At 39.9% G+C, this 21,387-nt stretch overlaps 1 protein-coding gene across 2 annotated transcripts; it reads right to left on the bottom strand.

Moving 5' to 3' along the window:
* Window positions 1-565: 565 nt before the first annotated feature.
* prdm10 (PR domain containing 10) lies at window positions 566-20,817 on the bottom strand. Of its 2 annotated transcripts, none has more exons than XM_059506079.1 (23): window positions 20,608-20,817; window positions 18,228-18,358; window positions 17,752-17,913; window positions 17,044-17,103; window positions 16,851-16,955; window positions 12,555-12,732; window positions 12,193-12,434; window positions 11,911-12,111; window positions 10,299-10,371; window positions 9,612-9,729; window positions 8,987-9,104; window positions 8,307-8,591; window positions 6,672-7,016; window positions 5,361-5,516; window positions 4,984-5,163; window positions 4,759-4,869; window positions 3,324-3,524; window positions 3,099-3,245; window positions 2,668-2,838; window positions 2,290-2,427; window positions 1,224-1,398; window positions 1,011-1,111; window positions 566-916 (listed from the first exon to the last, which is right to left on the bottom strand). In XM_059506079.1, exons 2-23 carry the CDS (start codon window positions 18,297-18,299, stop codon window positions 725-727), a joined length of 3,531 nt encoding a protein of 1,176 aa, XP_059362062.1. In that variant the 5' UTR covers window positions 18,300-18,358; window positions 20,608-20,817; the 3' UTR covers window positions 566-724. The 2 variants fall into 2 exon arrangements, with proteins under 2 accessions (XP_059362062.1, XP_059362063.1); XM_059506080.1 differs by lacking the exon at window positions 20,608-20,817 and adding an exon at window positions 18,748-19,035.
* Between the last annotated feature and the right edge of the window lie 570 nt (window positions 20,818-21,387).

The raw sequence follows: 21,387 nt of genomic DNA, 5'->3' as shown, positions 1-21,387 counted from the left end.
TTTGAGATAGATGTTAGATTCTCGGAATGAAATGTCAAGGTCATATTCCACTCCAAAACACATTACAAAAATACATTACATTTCATAGTAAGAAACTGAAGTAATATTTTTGCATTGTGACATTATGTTCATGACAATCAAGCTAATTTTAATTCTAACACTTAATAGTCACAAAAATTAAGTCACAAAGCTTCACATTCTCTATGCAAATTTTAATTCTCTCTTTGGATTCTGGGGTAAATTGTGATCTTTTATAAGATCCGCCTGCTCATCAAGGCAGTATTTTTACAGGCTTTGTGGCTGTGTCAAATTTTACTTGAAGATTTCTAAATATATTCAAACAAAAGCCAGCGAAATGAGGATCCACAGCGCTTGACCCCTTTTATTGTGGGGAAACAAAGAATTACTAATAAAAAAGAGATCTTTTTAAAGGTCTCTCATCTTAAGTAGAGGGGAAAAAAAATACCAAAATGAAGATAAAGGGCAAGATGTCACAGATTAAAAGTCATGATAGTTCCTGAAAACAAACACAATTAAGTATTTTTGGGTGTCTAGAGAAACACAGTTACCAACTCCAGTGTTTTTATTATTTTTCATACAAAAACATCTTCACTATTTGAGTTCATCTTTTTAACTCTTCAAGAAAATAAATCAGAAATCTGTTCATTTAAAGTAACTCTGCAGCTGAAGACGACAAATCAGTTTCTTCATGTGTGATTGAGGGTCAGGGTTTGGTGATGTGAACTTCACTGGCCCCTGTCCCGTTGGTGGTGGTGGTGATGATGTACTGTGTGGTGGTCTGCTGACTGACGGCCGGCTGCTCCAGTGGGTCGGAGTGAACCTGCCCAGCGGATGACGGGACACTCAGCTGCTTACCATCCAGCTCCGTCTGTCCTTCCGAGATCACATAATGTGTCTGCAGTCCACGAGAAACCAATACATAATTGCACTATAATATAAAAACAAAAAAACTGGAATTTTTGTGGAAGCCAGATAGCTGTTCAACTCACCGTCTTGACCTGACTACTGTTGACGGACGCAGTGACGGGAGTGCTGGCCTCTGCTATCACATACTGAGTATGAGGAAGAGCCATCATCTGGATCTCAGAGGCTTACAGCAGCAAAGGGAGGAAAACACAATGCTGCCATCATGTTGTCTGTATAAATGCAGGTTAATATAGCGATAAATATCTATTACAGAAGCTATTGCTGAAGATGCTTACGATAACTCCTGTAGTTCCAGTTGCTGGGTAGGTACGCATGCTGAGCAGCACCTTGCGTCTGATTGGTGGACGTCTGTAGAGTCTGGCCCTGAGCGAGGGTCACAGGGGTCAGCTGGGCGGTGCTAAGCTCCTGAGCTGCTTGCTGAGAGGAGGGACTTAGAGGCTGAGCTGAAACCTGATTGGATGATAGAAAGTGTTCAAATGTAAGCGATGGTAAGACTGATGCCATTAAACTACACAAAAGCATAACTTTATTAACATACTTTATATTTGTTGCATTATTAAACATACTCTGACAAGATCATTATATATCATCCTAATATAATATCATGGACCACAAATGTGGTCTTGGTGTGAATATGCTTTAAAAAATATTGCAAAATGTATCGCAGTATGAAAAAACAGGAATTTTCAGCAGAATTATAAAACTTTTAATGTAAAAACATAACTTTTTATTTTTATTTTAATCATTTTAGGACTGAACAAATTGGAAAAAATCTTGATATAAAAAAATATTAATATAAAAGAATCTTTACAAGAACCAACTTAAACCTTTTTCAGTAACTATTTTTACTTGAGATTTCATGAGCTATATTCCCACTGTTTTAAACTTATTCAGCATGACTATTAAATAATATATATATTTTTTATATTTTCTATTAAATACAAATTATTTTTTTGTAATTATTATTATTAAATAGAAATATAAAAATAAGAAATATATTGTAGTAATACCATTGTAATGTAAAATAAATCAAGTATTTAATTAATATTTAATTTTACAGTACTGTAAAATTACAATACTAATAATTACATATTAATTTATTCTTTTTAAACTTTAATCCATCAAGCATGATTCCGGGGACTTGCCAGAGAAAATCCATACAATTTTAAAAAGCTGCAGTGCATACATTTATCTAAGGGGGATCTAAATTCACCGTTGGCAAGACTTGGTAGTCTATGAAGCAGAAATGCAAAAAAAAAATTTCAATCAGTACTACATGTCTAGAAAAAGTATTGTTGAGCTCTACACAGGATGCATATCCTGTAAAAATCAGCGGCTCACCTGTGCATTGGCCTGCACCGTCCCCGTGGGCTCAGCCACCTGGATGTGCTGAACCTGAATAGAGTGCTGACTGTAACTGTGAGGGTCGTGTAACTGGCTCACATCGACTGTAGAGTGCTGAGAGTGAGGAGAGGACGCCTGCAGAGACAAACAGACACAGCACTCGCTTATCAAATCAGTCTAAAACTCACCAGAAGACAGAAAAGCGCTACACATAAACTGATAATGTACACAAGTATGCAAAATAGAAGCAGAGAACACTGTGTATGTTCTATATATGCAAACAATACCGCTCAAAAGTTTTTGAAGTCAAAATAATGAAAGCAATAATAAAGTAATAAAGAGCAAAACAGCGAGTGTGTATGAGTGTGTGCGTACCGGGGCCACCTGCACCACCTGCAGCTGTATGTGCTGTGGCTGGGACAGGCCTCCTCCTGCCTGGGACACTGGGATGTACTGGATCCTCTGGAAATCCCCTTGTGCTGTGCGGTAGTCTGTGGTCAGGGTCTGGGACAGCTCCGTCATGGCCTGGGTCAACAGATCGGTCGTCTAGGAGGAAGACAGAAACTGATGAACACTGGGTCGTTACCGATCATCTAATCAGTAACACTTTAATGATATCTCTTTAAAGACAACTCTAAATTAAAATCATTCAATAAAATTCAGCCAAGAACATTTTCTTTAGAATAACATGAGCTCACTGACACCTGAAACATTTGTATAGAAAGTAAAATAGGGTCTATTTTGATTTCATGCTGTCGTTTTGAGGTGTTTGGGGGAGTGTGTCTGAGCGTGCACATGGTGCTCACCACCACAGTCTCTGCAGTACTGCCGTCTGTTGTGATGACGGCAGGAGCGCTGCTGATGACGGTAGCAGCCAGAGGTGCCGGGATGCTGCTGCTGCTGTTGTACTGATACTCCGGATGCTTCTTACGGATGTGCTGGACCATCTTTGTCTAAAAATCAACAAAGACATAAGTTAGGACACATAAATCTATACAGATGAACACATAGCATGTCATTGATGGCTGTACCTTGCTGCTGTACTGTTTGGCACAGTGTGGGCAGCAGACAGGTGCAGTAGCGATGGTGCCGGTCAGCTGTGTGTGTGTGCTCAGCATGGGGTCAGGCTCTCCCGGCCCGGCCGGACGCAGCTTTCGAATGCTGGGGGGCAGTTCTGCCCCGGGGTGGTTCTTCAAAATGTGGGCCTTCCTCTTACTGGCACTTTTATACACCTGAACATAACAACATAATAAAAAAATACAATTACTACTTTCAGGGATGAATTTCCATGACTTCTTCAGTTGTTTTTAATTGCATGATAAATATAAGTGTGTGTGTGTGTGTGTGTCTGTGGGCTGTTCAAAAGGTTGGTGGTTCAGTAAAATTTTTTATGTTAATTATTTTTTTTTTTTTGGAAGCTGTGGTACTTTTTGATAGGATTCTTTGATGAATATAAAAATGTAAAAGAGCATTTATTACTTTTCTAACAAAAGTATCAACTCTTAATCACTTTTTTATCAATTTAAAGTTTCTATTTTTAATAAACTTGGTTCTTTAACTTTTTATTTATAAAAGAATCCTGGAAAACTATTTTTAGTATTTAAAAATATATACAGTTTCCAAAAAAAAAAAAAAAATGATTATATAAAATTATATATATGTAGCTCGTTCCAACATTGGTAATATATCAGCAAATTTGATCTCTGAAGGACCATGTGACACTGAAGACTCCTGTAATGACTGATGAAAATTCACTGTGCATCACAGGAAATCAATTGTTTTAAGTTGCAATTTTTCACAATATTACTGTTTTTTTGTATGTGTATTTGATCAAATAAATGCAGCCTTGATGAGCATAAGAGACTTCTTTAAAAAAGTATTACAAATCTTACTGAGCCCAAACTTTTGAACAACACTGTATACGTGTGTGTGTGTGTGTGTGTGTGTGTGTGTGTGTGTGTGTGTGTGTGTGTGTGTGTGTGACCATAAACTGGAAATCAACTTTTTTCTCTTCTCTCAAAACACAATAATCGACTGATTTTTCAAAATTTTCCATTTCTATGGGAACCCTATAATGTTCGTTTTTCATAAAAGTTTGCATACATTTTTTTTTCAAGATCAACTTTTAAGAGAGAACCTGTTGACATGAATGCACTATGCAGGAAGAGCCAAGTGGCAACTATTTTCAGAGGAGGCACGAGGACACACTGCAATTGATCTTACAGTAGCTGACATTTGAAGTGGATCAAAAAAGATCACCAAAGTTGTTCTAATACAAGAACGCATTTTAGTTTTAGGGCAACTTTGATGAAAGGTTTTGATCCACTTCAAATGTTGACTATTATAAAAGCAGCCAATGCCGTTAAAATGTGCAGAACCAAAGAAGGTGGTAAGACAGAATTGGCAGAGCTCACAGCTATCATGAACAACCCCAGAAGAACATTCATGTGTTGAAGAAGTCCAGACCTTATCACAGTACTGGCAAAAGTAATCTCTGTTGGGTTTAATGATGGGCAGCGTCAGCTCAGGAACCTCCTCCAATCGCATCTCAGGATGTCGTTTAGACAGGTGATTCACCTGTGGACAGTACAGTAAAAAAAAAGGTCTATTTTAGAAAAAAATACATTTTAGAAAGCCTAAGAAACAGCAAAAAAGGTCATAGATTTAAGATTTAAAAAAAAAAGTAAATACCAGCATTCCTCGTCTTCTGAAGCCCATCATACAGAGTCTGCATTTAAACATGAAGCTCTCAAAGTCGGTGGTGGGCTCCTTCTGTTTCAAAGCTTTGGTGCGGTGGATGCGGTCCGCCTTTTTGGCCTCACGTTCAGGGTTGTGCATCCTCTGCATGTGCTCCCGTAGTTTATCCTTCCTCTGGCCAACAAAGGAGAAGCAACACACAACAAAATAAATGAGAAGTTGTTAAACACTCAGACACACTCTATTCATCGTTCATGCCTAACTGTATTTGGGTTCAAAATCTTAAAGACGCATAAACATCACAATGCACTGAATTTATTTGTGGATACATTTATGCATGAATGATATTCATCTGGGCATATCTGAATCACCTTAAACTGTTTTCCACATGTGGAGCACAGGAAGTCCTTGCGGTCAGAGTGGCGAAGCATGTGGAGGCGTAGTTTATCAGGCCTGCAGAAGGCTTTATCACACTCTGTACACTGGAAGATCTTCTCTGAGTGGAAACTTCTCACATGTTTCTTAACCTGCACAACACATATGCATGATTGGCTAATCACATGATTAAACATCAGAATACTGCCATGTAACCAGACCAGACACCTTTGATTTCATTTTTTTCCCCTTGAAAATCCACTTGTTATCAAAGCTTTACATCACATGCTCACCAATGGATCCTCTGCAGTGAATGGGTGCCGTCAGAATGAGAGTCCAAAACAACTGCTAAAAACCTCACAATAATCCACACCACTTCAGGCCATCAATTTACATCTAGCGAAGTCAAAACCTGTGCATTTGGAATAAATTGTGTAATAATAATAACTATAATTTTGTCTGAATGAGGAGAGAAATATGCACAGATTAATCACGGTATAAAAAAAACAAAAGTCAAAACAACTACATACAGTCAAACCAAAATGTATTCAGACACCTTCAAGATTTCTCACATTATCAGAGTTTATTCACTATAGTTTAGAATGACTGTAAAATCAAATTCATCTTGATAATGTCAGATAACTAAGAAAGGTATGTACTGAATCAGGGTTGAAAAGCTGTCAGCTGTTAGATTTAAGCACTCAATTAAATAACACCAATTGAGGTCAACCAATTACCAAGCAATGCTTCACTTTGTTCAGTCTGTGGGGTAAAAAGGTCCCATTAGCAATTGAAGAAAAACATTTAAGCAAAACATGGTCAGATCAAACTGTCTGAATAATTTTTGGTCCCAAAGTTTTACTGGTTTTACTAGATTTTTTGGGTATAATACCACAGTTTACTTTATTTTGCTATACATGAACACTAGTAAAAAACCAAACGAAAAGTTTTTGGTTTGAGTGTATATATTGGTGGATTTTGATGTGAGAAGATAACGTGGGATGGTATTTTTCACTGGAGTAAGCATTATTATGGATTTTGAGCACCCAAAAATGATGGTTAAATTGTCTAAATGATGGATTTCTTTCTTAAAAACCAGCAGCGTTTCACTTTCACAAAACATTAATTGATTTTTGTCAGCTGTTTGGTTTCTCATTCTGACGGCACCCATTCACTGCAGAGGATCCATTAGTAAGGAAGTGATGTCATGATAAACTCATCTACCCATCTATCCTAGACGAAGTCAATTTTCAGCATATTTTCATTTTTGGGCGATTATTGTACATCTGTTTGTTAGCACATCACACCTGTATGAAGTCAGTGAAGGTTTTCTTGCAGGAAGGACAGGAAAAGCAGCCGTTGACCAGGTGAACCTCCACATGCACTTTGAGCAGGTCCAGTCTGTCATAGGACTCGGCGCAGAAGAGGCAGGAGTAGGTGCGCTGGTCAGAGTGCAGCTGCAGGTGATCCTCAAGCGCAGAGCTCGACAGGAAGCCCTTACCGCACTGATGGCACATGTGACGGCAGCCGTCCCGCCCGTGGTATCGCATGTGCTGCTCCAGCTTGTCTTTATCTCGAAAGGCTTTCCCACAATGAGAACATTTAAAGGGTCGAAAGGACTTACGGATGAATAGATGCTGGAGAGCGGCATTCTGGGTAAGGGAAGAGAGAAAGCATGGAGGAATGAGAAGACGACCAGGTGAAGAATCCAAGCAGGATGATGAGGAATCACTTCGATTGAATTGAATTCATATGATCTGTGAGCGATGACACAATGCACTCGGGTGGTCTGTGTGTCACAGAGGTGGCGGCTGAAACAAGGCGCTTTTTTACATGCAGAAAACAAACAGGACAAACATCTTCCAGTTGTAGCTCGTTCACACAAAAATGAACATTGTCATTTATTCTCCTTCACATCGTTCCAAACCCAAAACACTTTCATCCATGGAAAGCAAAGAATGGTTTACATTGCCAATATTAATATTAATATTAATGGCTCTCTTAATTTCTTAACCATAGAGCTTTTATTTTGGCAAATTATTAAGTGAACCACTTTTACAGTGTTTTCTTGGCATTTTTGAAGCACAATAGTAAGCACTAGTGCTCGCTATTAACAGATTTCACAGTTCAGTTCAATTCCAACTCCCAACAAGCTCTTGATTTGATTTGATTCGATTCAGATATCAATTCATTTGGATATAGATCAGGTACAGTATACGAGCTGTCAATCAGTAAATTACTATAATACTGAAAGTTAAGATAACAACCAGTCCAAATTTAACAATGGTACAATTTAATTTCAGATCAACTCTCATTTAAATTTCACACAAGCCTATTTTTCTTTTTAATTCTGTAATTAAGTTAAGTTTCTACTCCATTTTTTTTTGCTGTTGTTGAAATATGAACATTTAAAATAAAGAGGGTTTAGGAGCACTTTGTTTAATATTAAAAGTAATGAAGCACAAAGCTTATTGTGAATATTGTAAGGTAGGCATGCTACAGATAAAATTAAGAAATGTTTTGTTCATGCATCACCAGAAAACAGCATAGATTCTTGGCATTTAAGAATTGATATTGGTTCATCGAAATCAATATTCTATCAACCCAGGCCTAGTATCCTACAATTAAATGATGTGAATGTTCACTTTTGGAGCAGCTGTCCTAAAACTCTGCTGGTTGATGAAGCTCGGGGACTGAACTGATACAGACAGATGTAATGGGGATGTAGGGAGTCAACACTGTATTGACTGAAGGAGGAAGTTTCCTCTGACTCCACTCTGGCCCACATTAGACCTACCTGCATGTCCACCTTAACGTGCAGCACGCAACAAAAGAGAAAGACACAGCCACACACACGCTACTGTTAAATAACTCTAGCCTACTCAACACACTACAATGCAGAGATCTGAGGTTGTGGGTCACACATGACGGGTGTATCTTACCCTAATCCTCCTCGCCCTCCTCATGTCCTGCGGTGTGAGGTGGGGGTCTTCGGGACTTGTCTGAGACAGGTCCTCTTTGGCAGACTCTGGGACTTCTGTGGTTGGAGGTGGGGTGACAGAATCCCCCTCCTCTTGCATTGCCTCGATGTGGGTTTCTGGGGTATCAAGCCCTTCTTCCGTCTCGGTCTCCATCGATTCAGCTGCCATTTCCACCCCCTTCAGCCCATTAAGAGCTCCGTCCGTTCGCTCCTCAAATGGTAGTTTATCTACAGATGCTAAAAGCTCCTACAGCAGGTGCCAAGACAAAAATTTTGCTGTCGATTCAAACGTTTAAAAGTTCATAAAGAGATCAGAAATCCACTCTGCATCGAGCAAACAAATTTGTGCTAACCTTGCCATATTTGATGATTCTATGTGTGTGAGTTAATCAATGTTTATATGTGAATAAAAGCCTAAATTATATCTGTTCATCCTATAATGCAATTTTGCCTCCTCAGAAGACTTTTTAAACTGTTCCAGTCACATGGATTACTTTTACGATGTAAAAATTTTGGGTAATTGGACTTTCAGTGGAGGGACAGAAATCTCTCAGGTTTCATAAAAAATAAGTGTTTCGAAGTTGGATGAATATCTTACGGTTTTGAAATGACATGATGGTGAGTAAATGAGGTCTGCAGTACCTGTGTTTTGTCAGCACTCTCAACAGGAGTCTGTGGGCAGATGAATTTCGTACGTCGTCCTGGTCGCCTTGCAGCACCGAATCGTTTCCTGCCCCTTCCTCGGCCGCGGCCTTTTGGCCTGGAAAAGAAGAATTTTTGCCAGATTCTGCAATGGACTCACTTTCTATGTTTCCATCCAAAATTTCAAATTAAACCTATGTGCAAAATTGGAATATTGCATGAATCGTTTGAATAAAGGATTGTTTCCATCCAGAGAGTTAAAGATAACAAAATCATTACTTCCTGAATAACTTGCGCTAAATATCACAAAGGAAAAACTTCATTTGCTGCAGTGGGAGAAGGCACTGTATATAATAATGTTTGTATACAATAAATTACGAGCTTCGGAGCGTGCAGACGAATAGTGGTCGACTGATATATCGGCCGATATTTGCCATTTGTCAACTATCGGCATCTGTCAATATGTTTTTCTACTTAGTTTTAATGTGCATTTTAAGAATTTATGCGCATCTTGCGTTTCCATTCAGCATTTTATACGCGATATCCCAAATGTGCATGAAAATAGGTGGATGGAAACATAGCTACTGTCAGGAATACAATCATGAACATCAGAGAAATCAATCACCTTTGGATGAGGTTCAGCTTGTCGTCGTGCATGTTTAAGTGCTGCTGAAGCTGCTCTGAGCTCATGAACCGTTTGTTACACTCATAGCACGGCCAGTTCTTCTCCTGCTCACGTAAAACTGACCCAGGAACCACAAGAGAAACATATTTTTCAAATATTACTAAGATAACATCATTGGTCAGATGTAAATACTAGGGGTACAGTTCTCGGTAAAATAAAAAAAAATGTAAATTAGAAGTTAATTAGTTAAAGGAGGAGTTTATAAGCATTTAGTGTGATTCTTTTTTAATTCATGGCTCCTATTGTTGTTATATGAATGAATAAATGTATTATGAAAGTTTTTTGATTAATAGATTCATTTAAGGTTTTAAGCTTTGACCTGTGTGTAATCAGCCTCATGTGATCAGAAGCTTTAAGCATTATTACATTCTTCCCAAAGGATATGATATTATGTAAATATAATTTAATGAAATTAATGCACATATTTAAACTTCATTTTACATTTTATTGTACTGAAAATCAAAAAAAAAAACACGCAAAATGACTGGATCTCTGAGAAAGTTAGCAATTAAATCCTTAGTAAATATATAGTCTTTCATGCCTGTGTCTATGAGAATGAATCACTAATGTCATCAATTATAACACTTCCAGCAGATACTAATTTCAAAGAAGACAATGACAATTTACCTTTTCTCTCTTCATCTGTGACATCATGAACTTTCTGGTGGACAAACTCGGCATATGATGCAGCGTACCACACCTGAAGAGAAAACCGCATGTGAAATTCTTGAAGTTTAGAATAAAATAAAAAAACATAACTACATAACCAACAGAAACTTACTTTATTTCAGCTAGTTGCAAAAGCAACACTTCTTAGTTTCATTTAGTTTTAGATGAAGTATTAAAATAACTAAAAATAAAAGAACAAAACCTAATTAAAAAAAAATAATAATAATAAAAATTACAAGACTAAAATTAAAATCAAAAACAGAAAATATTAAAATAAAATCTAAATTAGTGTTGTCACGGTACCAAAATTTCAGTATTCAGTACCGATATCAGTGAAAATCCACGGTTCTCGGTACCAATTTCGGTACCAAAGCAAAACACAAAAATATGCTAATTAAAAAAAAATAACTTTTTAGCACTAAAAATAAAACCAATGCCATTCTTTATACTTATTTACAATTGTGTTTAAAGTTTTTCTACAAGTTATATAATTATGAAAAACAGTAAACAAGTTTCACCCAAATTTAATTTGTCTTTTAATTTATAAAATGTAAACATTTTATTTTTGGTAAATAAAGGGGATTTGCTATTAAAATGAAAACATGGAAGAAATATTGTGATTTATTTCTTTAAAAAATAAAGTTTTATAAATTTTTTCAACAGTAGTAGCAGTATCACATACATTTTACTAAATAATAGTAATATTTCTAGCACAATGCCTTTATGTAAAAATTAACTTTTGGGCCTAATGAATGCATATTTGTCATTTTAACTGAACTTAAAACTGGTGGCGATGCTTAAGATATTTTTGGTCATTGAGGGTTTCTGTAAAAAAAAAGCGTGGTAAGACTCTGGCTCTCTCTCTCTTTGCATGTGTGAGAAACAGCGCTATCAGTAAAGCGACGGTGAGTTGTGCGCCTTCACAAAGAGTTTACAGAGCATCAAATACAGGTGCGCTGTGCATCCATTGAGATGAACTGAAAAGTTCAGATCGCTTGATGGAGAGAGAACTCTGAAGCTCAGATGCTGAAATTGATGCAAGCGTCATGCGCTTCGGTCTATGTAGTAAACAAACCCGCACGTCTCTGCCATTCATTAATTCACACAGAGACGCGCAGAACACGGATTCATATTTCAAACAACTTTTGCGGCTTAACATTTACAGATACTGGTCCATATGGAGATTTGATTTGATTAATTTATGCTGACTGTGACAAATTCCATGACTGTCCATATTAAAATGTAGGTTTCATTTTCATGACTGGATTTTGAAATTCCGTCCTCGTTTTCTGGTTCGCGGAAATCATAGCGCTGAACCGGGTTTGAACGGGACCTCTGTACTACCGGTACTAAAAGAAACCTGGTACCGTCACATTTACATTTTTTAAGTACCGACTTGGTACCGAAGTACCGGGTCTTTTGACAACACTAATCTAAATATTAAGAGAAACTACAATAGTATCTTCAATTAATAATTAACACTGGTAGAAATCAACTAATAATAAGATGTTTATCACTATGGACCAGTCTTTTGTTTGATACAGATGAGAAAGGGTTCCTTTAAGCGCACCTTAAGCTCCTGTTTGGGCTGTATGTTCTTAATGGTGGTGTAAAAAATGTCCGAGCCGTACTGATAAGCCACCAGGTTCTGCTCCAGGTGATTCTGAGCCGGCCGGACAAACATCATCCAGTTACATCGCTCTTCATCGGTCAGGTCAAACCAGAGGTCCTCTGCCCTCTCGCCTTCTTTTTCAGGGTCTAGCATGTATAACTACACAGAAGCAAAGAAGCAGGATGTGAGAATTTTACACACAATACTAGAAAACTATGTAGATTAAAAGGTTTGTCGTACTTTGAGGTGGATGTGCGTGTCCTGCAGTTGGCTCTGTGGCACCAGTGGCCCCTCTATAGGACCGAACTGTGTGCGTTTGGGGATACGCCTCTTGGTAAAGACTCCGCCCAGGAAGCGGTCGATATACAGGACGAGAGGAAGACTGGCCCGAGCCTTGGACATCACAGGGCGGCTGAGGATGGGGTGCAGAGGACCGTGTTTCATACATGCTCCAAGATTAGCATTGTTACAGTCTTCACACCCTACACACAGAAATAATAACACATGATCACATTCAAAAGTGACTCGACCTTGCATTTTGCAAGAGAACTAAAACGGATTTCCTTTCACCACACAGTCTTGAGTGTTAAATGTCTCCTCACAGAGGTTCTGAGGGGTGAACGGCTGGGGCGTCCTAGGTTCCCAGTCATCCATGTCAGAATCGTCGCTATCGTTGTCTTCCTCATCTTCTGAATCCACAGTGGAATCGGTGGCCCCCAGGGGACTCGACGAGGCCTCCGGCATGTTCGGAAGAGCTGCATTAGTCACAGCAAGTTGGCTCTGAATCAGAATCAGAATCAGAATCAGAAATCAGAATCAGAAAGAGCTTTATTGCCAAGTATGCTTGCGCATACAAGGAATTTGTTTTAGTGACATAAGCTTCCAGTAAACAGAGACAACAACACACAGACGACAAAAAAAAAAAAAAAATTTACAGGAGAATTACAAATTGGCAAATAAATAAGTGTATAAACAATTGTGCTATAAATGATAATGGAATAGGATTGAGTGAGATGCAGGAATGTTCTAGGATGGAGGGGTAACAAATAAATATAAGGATATTGCACATTTTTGCATAAGCATACGTTTAAGTGGGAAACATTTAACTGTTCATGAGGTAGATTGCCTGGGGGAAGAAACTATTCTTGTGCCTTGCTGTTCTTGTATTTGCGGCTCTGAGGCGCCGGCCAGATGGCAAAAGTTCAAAGATGGGGTGACTTGGATGTGAGGGATCCAGAGTGATTTTCTGAGTCCTTTTCCTCACTCTGGATGTGTACAGTTCTTGGAGGGTGGGCAGGGGAGCACCAATAATCCTTTCGGCAGTCCGAACAGTTCTCTGTAGTCTTCTGATATCTGATTTTGTAGCTGAACCAAACCAGACAGTAATTGAAGTACACAGGACTGACTCAATGACGGCTGAGTAGAACTGTTTCAGCAGCTCCTGTGGCAGGTTAAACTTCCTCAGCTGGCGAAGGAAGTACAACCTTTGTTGGGCTTTTTTCACAATGGAGCCAATGTGATTGTCCCACTTCAGGTCCTGAGAGATGGTGGTTCCCAGGAATCTGAATGACTCCACTGCAGTCACAGTGCTGTTCATGATGGTGAGTGGGGAAAGTGCAGGGGGGTTTCTCCTAAAGTCCACAGTCATCTCCACTGTTTTGAGCGTGTTCAGCTCCAGGTTGTTAAGACTGCACCAGACAGCCAGCTGCTCAACCTCCTGTCTGTAAGCAGACTCGTCACCGTCCTGGATGAGGCCGATGACTGTAGTATCGTCTGCAAACTTCAGGAGCTTGACAGAGGGGTCTTTAGAGGTGCAGTCGTTGGTGTACAGGGAGAAGAGCAGAGGGGAGAGAACACATCCCTGAGGGGCACCAGTGTTGGTGGAGCAGCTGTTTGACATGAATTTCCCCAGTCTCACTAACTGTTGCCTATCTGTCAGAAAGCTGGTGATCCACTGACAGATAGAGCTAGGAACAGAGAGCTGGGTCAGTTTGGTTTGGAGGGTTGTTGGGATGATGGTGTTGAAAGCCGAACTAAAGTCCACAAACAGGATCCTCACATAAGTCCCTGTTTTGTCCAGATGTTGCAGGATGAAGTGCAATGCCATGTTGATTGCATCATCCACGGACCTGTTTGCTCGGTACGCAAACTGCAGGGGGTCCAGTAAGGGTCCAGTGATGTCCTTCAGATAAGCCAGAACCAGTTTTTCAAACGACTTCATGACGACAGACGTTAGAGCCACAGGTCTGTAGTCGTTAAGTCCTGTTATCTTGGGTTTCTTTGGAATGGGGATTATGGTGGAGCGTTTGAAGCAGGAAGGCACTTCACACAACTCCAGAGATCTGTTGAAGATCTGTGAAAAGATGGGGGCCAGCTGGTCAGCACAGATTTTCAGACAGGCTGGTGTAACGCCATCTGGGCCTGGTGCTTTTCTTCTTTTGTTTTTCTTGAAGACCTGGCGCACATCATCTTCACAGATTTGAAGAGCAGGAGGTATGGAGAGGGGGATTGCAGGGGGTGTTAATGGTTGTGTAGGGAGATGGTCAGAATGGGTGTTGGGGGTTTCAAATCTACAATAAAACTCATTCAGGTCGTTAGCAAGTCGTTGATTAGCCTCAGTGCAAGGGGATGGTGTCTTGTAGTTTGTGATGGCTCTCAGTCCTCTCCAAACTGAAGTAGAGTCGTTGGAAGTAAACTGGTCTTCCAACTTTTTAGCATAGGTCTTTTTAGCCGCTCTAATCTCTTTGTTCAGTGTGTTCCTGGCCTGATTGTACAAGACCCTGTCCCCATTTCTGTAGGCATCCTCTTTGGCCTGACGAAGGTGTCTGAGTTTTACTGTAAACCATGGCTTATCATTGTTGAATGTTAAATAAGTCCTGGTAGGAATGCATATATCCTCACAGAAACTAATATAGGATGTTACAGTCTCTGTGAGTTCGTCCAGATCGGTGGTAGCAGCTTCAAAAACGCTCCAGTCTGTGATGTCAAAACAAGATTGTAAATCCTGCTCTGTTTCGCTGGTCCATCTCTTCACAGTCTTTACTACAGGTTTAGCAGATTTAAGTTTCTGCTTGTAGGTCGGTATAAGATGAACCAGACAGTGATCAGAACATCCCAAAGCTGCTCGTGGAACAGAGTGATATGCATCCTTTATTGTGGTGTAACAGTGATCCAGTATATTACTGTCTCTGGTGGGACAGGTAACATGCTGTCTGTATTTTGGCAGTTCACGGGAGAGATTGGCTTTATTAAAGTCCCCAAGAATGATTAAAACAGAGTCCGGGTGTTGTTGTTCTGTGTCTGTGATCTGCTCAGCGAGTTTCTGTAAAGCTGAGCTCACATGCGCTTGAGGTGGAATGTAAACACTAACCAGAATGAGCGAGTGAAACTCCCGCGGCGAATAGAACGGCTTGCAGTTGATAAACTGCGTTTCTAGATCAGGACAGCACATCTTCTTTAACACAGTTACATCTGTACACCACCGTTCATTGATGTAAAAGCATGTCCCGCCGCCGCGTGATTTCCCCGTTGATTCTGCGTCGCGATCCGCTCTAAACAGCTGAAAGCCCGGCAGATGGAGTGCGCTGTCCGGTATGGCGTCATTCAGCCAGGTTTCCGTGAAACACAGAGCAGCAGAGTGAGAGAAATCCTTATTTGTCCGAGAGAGCAGAAGGAGTTCGTCCGTTTTGTTGGGTAGAGAGCGGAGATTTGCGAGATGGATGCTAGGCAACGGCGTTCGAAATCCGCGCTTCCTGAGTCTGACGAGCGCTCCCGCTCGCTTTCCCCGTCTGCGCGTCCTGAAGCGCTTGATCAGCGCCGCTGCTCCTCCGATAACAATGTTCAGTAAAACGTCTGTATAATAGAAATCCGGGAAAATATCATGTGGTGTGTTCTGCCGAATGTTCAGCAGTTCATCCCTGGTGAAACTGATCGTGTTTGTTAAACAAAAAACAGGAAAAACGAACAAAAACAGTACAAACACTGGAGAGCCAAGCACTGAAGCAGCCATGTGCGGCGCCATCTTGGATTGGTATCTGTTGGGAAACAATCACTTTCTAGTCAAGAGGAGGTTAATCTGGCTTCACTAATGCAAGTGATGCTTTATTTCATACACTGTAGACTCATGCCTATGGTAGGACAATGTTAAGAGACCTTTCAGGTGAACAGCTCACTTCTCCGGCTATGTTTACACGACAACGATGTAGTCAAAAAATGGAAACGGTTTTCCCTTGTGTTCACACAAATCTGCGAAAACAGCCAAAAATGCTGAATACGTATGTAAGGCTAGTAGTTGGTGCTGTAGGGAAGTGACGATTGTATGAGATGCATCTCCACTGTTGGTTGTAATATTGGTGAAGTAAATCGAACACTTTGCTGAAGGAGTGTTAGCAAGTGCAGCAAACTAAGTGCAGCACAGCACTGTGTTCATGCGAGCAGCGCACGACTCGGTTTTCAGCATCTCGGTTCACAACGAAACAAACTGTCTGCTTGTGTGAATTTAATGTGCATTTGAGAACTGTGAGACACAGTGCCAGTTATGCTTTATTTTCACATTTGCATCATTTCCAAAATTTTTGTGGACAGATGATTACAGTATTTTACTGTATTTTTTGCAAACCCATTTTTACTGAAATTACAGTTTTTCTTTCAGGAAAGCGAAGAAATCTAGACATAAGTTTTGATATATCACTAATGTAGTGTAAAGCAAAATAAGTCAGTGGTTTTCCTGGAGAATTGGGCTACTTTTATACGGTTGCTGCAGGTTATAATTTTGTCTCGAGGGTTAAAGCGATAAACATCCCTGGAACACGATTTCAAGGAGGTAAAAGAGGTTTGAGTCCATGATTCCAAATCAACACAAAAACTTTTGCTGGATATGTTTCACAGTACGGGTTCACCTGTGTCACAGGCTCCAGGATCGCCTGTGGGCCATCAGCTACATTACTCAGTACGTGCAGATTTGCAGTGTTCATGTTCTGACCGCTGGGAAGCAACACAGTCACCTGATGGGCAACAGACAATGTTAGTGGTCAACATCAATGAAAAATAAATAAAATAAATACCTGATAATGCTATGGAATGCCACACTACCTGTTGTGTTGTGCCATCTTGCTGAATATAGGCCACTTGGGGCTGATCTGTAAACACCGCCTGAACAGGAACGAAAAAGAGCAGTAAACCTGAGTTACAGTGTTCGAGATTATTTATCAGGAGGAGTACATATGAAAATAACATTCAGTCCGCAAATAATCACCACAAACTAAACCCAACAAAGTGACCGATCTTGTATCACACTTGAAGTGGTTTATTCTGCAATCGATTGCACAGCTTATTACACATCACCTGTTTGCACAATAAATAAATCATTAAATATGGAGCTGAAATTAGGAACAAAGAAAACAACAAAGTGGGGCAAGTGAAAAATTATATTACCACAGCTTTGCAGGAAACTCTTCAATTACATGTTCATAACACAAAAGATTGTAAAGAATGCTGTGACTGTATTTTTAATTTTTTTAGTCTGGAACATCTTCATCTCTCCGTTTAATATTTGTCGTTTAATGAGATGCTAATGTCTTTCCCCACATGCTTTTGGTAGCAATACAGAATACAGTCACATTTTCAGTGTTGCACTATTTAAATTTGAATGCATTAGCTAACATTAAGTAGCATAATAGCAATAGGAGAGTAAACTTATCAAAATGTTGCTTTCACAAGTTGCTTTGTCTATCGATCACCCTTCAAAAATTACAGCAATAATTATGAATCATAACCCTGTGTGCTGGCTGTGCCCCACACCTGCGATCCATCGGCTGGGTGTATGTACACCAGTGTGTGTTCGGCCGACTCGACCGAGGTGTAGGAGCTCCCGTCTGCAGCGTACACAACCTGCTGCTGAGCGCGGTCAGACTGCTCTCCGCTGTACACGATCTGAGCCACCGCACCGCTCTCAAAATGCACCTGCACACATTATCGTATCATGACATATCTGTGACAACTACTGTAGTTTATACAGTACTCATGTTTTTTTTGGGGGGGGCCTCATAACAATTAAACTTTTGCAGGATGACATGCTTAATTGTAATGCAATTGAAATCAAGATCCTTTATAGAGAAGTTTTAAAACATTTGTTGTTTAAGACAGAGGGGCAGTGCATTCTATAGAATTGAAACAGAGATACATGCTTTATTGATTCTCGGTTGAAGAATGTGAGATGCAGGTAACTAAACAGTTCCACGTAACTAATCGAACTAAAGAGCAAGGTTTGGCTGTACCTGAGGAGTATTTCCAGTGTCATTGTTGGCTGCTGTACTCCACACATGTGTTGACTCCTGCTTGGCCTCCATAGCATCAGAACGAGGTGAGAGCGAACACCTCCTCCACCAATCCACCACTCATCAACCACCTGCACATGCATTACACAAAGTGCCATGGCTTTTTAAGATTTTATATCCATGACTTCTTTAAATAGCTTGAGCCATTATGAAAACCCATATTAACTCATGACCACATGACCTCAGAAAGTTTCATTGATAAGTCTTATCTTTCCTATTGTGACAAACATCCAAGTGTAATGGATTATCAAAAAACAGAACCATTTAGAACTTGGTGTTAACTGGACGTTGAAATGTGGACATTGCACTCAAAAGTGAAGGCAGATGAACTTGAGCTTGAAGGGGTGAGTTTGGAATGTGTGCAAAGGATTGTGGGTGATTGAAGGACACTTGATGCATCCTTCAAAGCAGGCCGAATGAGGGACACAAAAGGAAGACTGCCTACTAAGTACAGGCCTACTTCACAAAGCTTTATGATGTGGCAGCCTTACGAGGACGTGTCCTTCCTTTTGACTAAATGACTAGAGAAGTCCTGCATTCGTCACCAGTGTTTGTTAACACCAAAAAGTGTAATGAATAAACCTCAGGCTGAAGGAAAAATAAATTCACGTCTGTAATGTAGAGAAGGAGAGGAAGGTTTAACACTCTTCAGCAATAAAACAAAACAATGAAGCACAATAAAGTCATTTTTGCTTATTAGTACGGTTGCACTGGATCATCAAAGATCAGCAGCAAAGACATCAGTTCATATAGGATTAGATACATTTGTGTTATTTAACATTTAATTATTGCCGGTTTGTGACATATTCGGAGTTTGCATTTCACTTTCTTAATTCATTTTGATGAATACTAAGACTTTTTCTCGAGTGATTAATAAATGCACATTCACATTCACTCTAGAGCTACATCATGTTCACACAGTGCACACAATGCCTCTGTACTTCAGATTTCTCCCAATATGGGGACAGGAGACTTGTCCGTCAACAAATGGGAAAACAAAGTAACCGGCGTTACTTTTTTTGAAAAAGTAACTCAGTTATTTTCTTGTAAATTAAAAAGTAATGCGTTACTTTACTAGTTACTTGAAAAAAGTAATCTGATTACATAACTCGCGTTACTTGTAATGTGTTACATCCCTATCCTTATGTAAGGTGATACATAATAGCAAATCTCAACTGTTTGACTGCATCTACTATTATAAAATTTAAACTATATAGCTGCCCAGTTCCAATCAGCTAAAGGAATGAGATATTATAAACAAAATCTATTTTTCTGTAAAGCTGCCTTGCAAAGGTGCGCATTGTGACAAGCATTAGACAAATACATTTGACTTGGCCTCAGGGAAACCTTTGGAAATCTCAGTTTTCATATTCTCAAGATTTTTCAAGACCAGACTGTGTTCATCTTGTACAAGAATTAACGTTACCCCAAATTAATGGAATAACTCACAAAAAGTACTTGACCAATGGTCTCATAATGATAATATATGCCATGACATTTACATGGAAGTCTAATGTACTTAAAAAATATCATGATCAGTCTGTATAACTGACAGTGGCTGATGTGAACGGAACCGATAAAAGCTCAGGCTCGACGCAGTTCATCCGTTGATTGTGTTATTATTTGTGATTTACTGAAATGCTGAGAGCTCGCGGTTTAACCCGAACACGGGCGCGTAACGCTACTGGAGCAGCGGTCAGTCTAATACTGCACGGGGGTAACGTTAGAGGAGACACACGGCCGGACAGAAGATACCCAACACCCGCGACGACAGAAAACACACACGCAGACGCCTATCACCCCGGGCCTCTTCAAACCCTGAGACAGATACAGAGATTATAAAGGCTGTGATGGCGAATGAAGGGCTCGGGCTGTCTGTGAGGCTCTCTCCCCCCCGTCTGAAGCCCGCAGGTTGGGAGTTCCAGTCGGACTATACCACACAACCAGCAGCGGCACAGAAACACTTTCACAGTAGCTTTATCAGACATAAACCCGCGCTGGGCGCCGGCTACGACAGAGGAGTGAGAGCAGAGGGCCTGTTCGATCTGGAACGGCCCTACGGTGTCGTTTTAATCGAGTACACTAGTTTCATGGAGGTTTTGAAATGCATGACAGGGGCGCTTGGCTCCCCGCGCATAGATGAGCCCGACGCGCTTCGCGAGAGTGTGAGGCAGAATGAGGAAAACGCGACGCGACACGACTCCATTTTGGGTGGGACTAAGACAACAACAAAGCACGGCGAAGACACTTGACAAAATATATCTACCCTCTAATCGACCGTCCAACGGAAAACAGCCTGTGAATCTTACGTGACACTTACTGAGAGACGACCCTGAATCCGCGCTTAAGCTTCGGGTGTGGATTTCCCGAGAGTTTTCATCATTTTTAGGAAAAGGTTGAAGTGGGTCTTCCCTCTGAATGGTAGCTGCAGAGATGGCTGCCTTGCATATATTAACATAATCTACCTAGCAACAGACCCGCGGCCCCAGGCGACGCTTTCTACATTTCGATATATATCGATGGAGATTTGCGGAATGATGGGGATAAAATGGCATAAATGCTGTGCTGGATAAAATCCGCGTCGTTTATTTTGAACTCCGATATGTGTAAATTGTTTTTCATATCGAGATAATTGGCATTTGATGCTCTTATACCATTCTCCTCACTGTGCCAATGGGAATTTTCCGCCATTTCTCCCAACCAATGAAAAAAATAAAACTACTTCAAAGCCGTCCAATGAATAAAAAGAGAACGTGCCAATGACATTTCAATCGCGTCACACAAGCACTCGTGTACATGTATGCACTTATATGTTTCATATAAATTTATACATTTTATATAACACACAAATTATATTCATGATATAATACATGAATGTGACCCTGGACCATAAAACCAGTCTTAAGTAGCATGGACATGTTTGTAGCAAGTAAACAATACATTGTATGGGTCAAATCATTAGAATAAAGATATTAATATAATCTATTTTGTATAGATCTATTTATATAGAATCTATTTCCTACAGTAACTATATAAAAGCTTACTTTTTGATTACTATTTTTTTTTTTGCATCCCCTCAGATTCCAGATTTTTAAATAGT

The sequence above is a fragment of the Carassius carassius genome, chromosome 23, assembly GCF_963082965.1.
Source record: "Carassius carassius chromosome 23, fCarCar2.1, whole genome shotgun sequence".
Taxonomy (NCBI): Eukaryota; Metazoa; Chordata; class Actinopteri; order Cypriniformes; family Cyprinidae; genus Carassius; species Carassius carassius.
The sequence above is the reverse complement of the archived record's forward strand: the minus strand, read 5'-3'. Positions and strand labels throughout refer to the sequence as shown.

What these genes read in the sequence shown, in the direction of transcription:
- prdm10 (XM_059506079.1), bottom strand. Translation starts at nt 18,299, where the DNA reads ATGGAGGCCAAGCAGGAGTCAACACATGTGTGGAGTACAGCAGCCAAC. An exon ending in GGAGGGCGAGGAGGATTAGG is followed by an intron (nt 7,017 to 8,306) that starts GTAAGATACACC and finishes TCCCTTACCCAG; the next exon opens with AATGCCGCTCTCCAGCATCT. An exon ending in AGGTGGTGCAGGTGGCCCCG is followed by an intron (nt 2,428 to 2,667) that starts GTACGCACACAC and finishes TTGTCTCTGCAG; the next exon opens with GCGTCCTCTCCTCACTCTCA.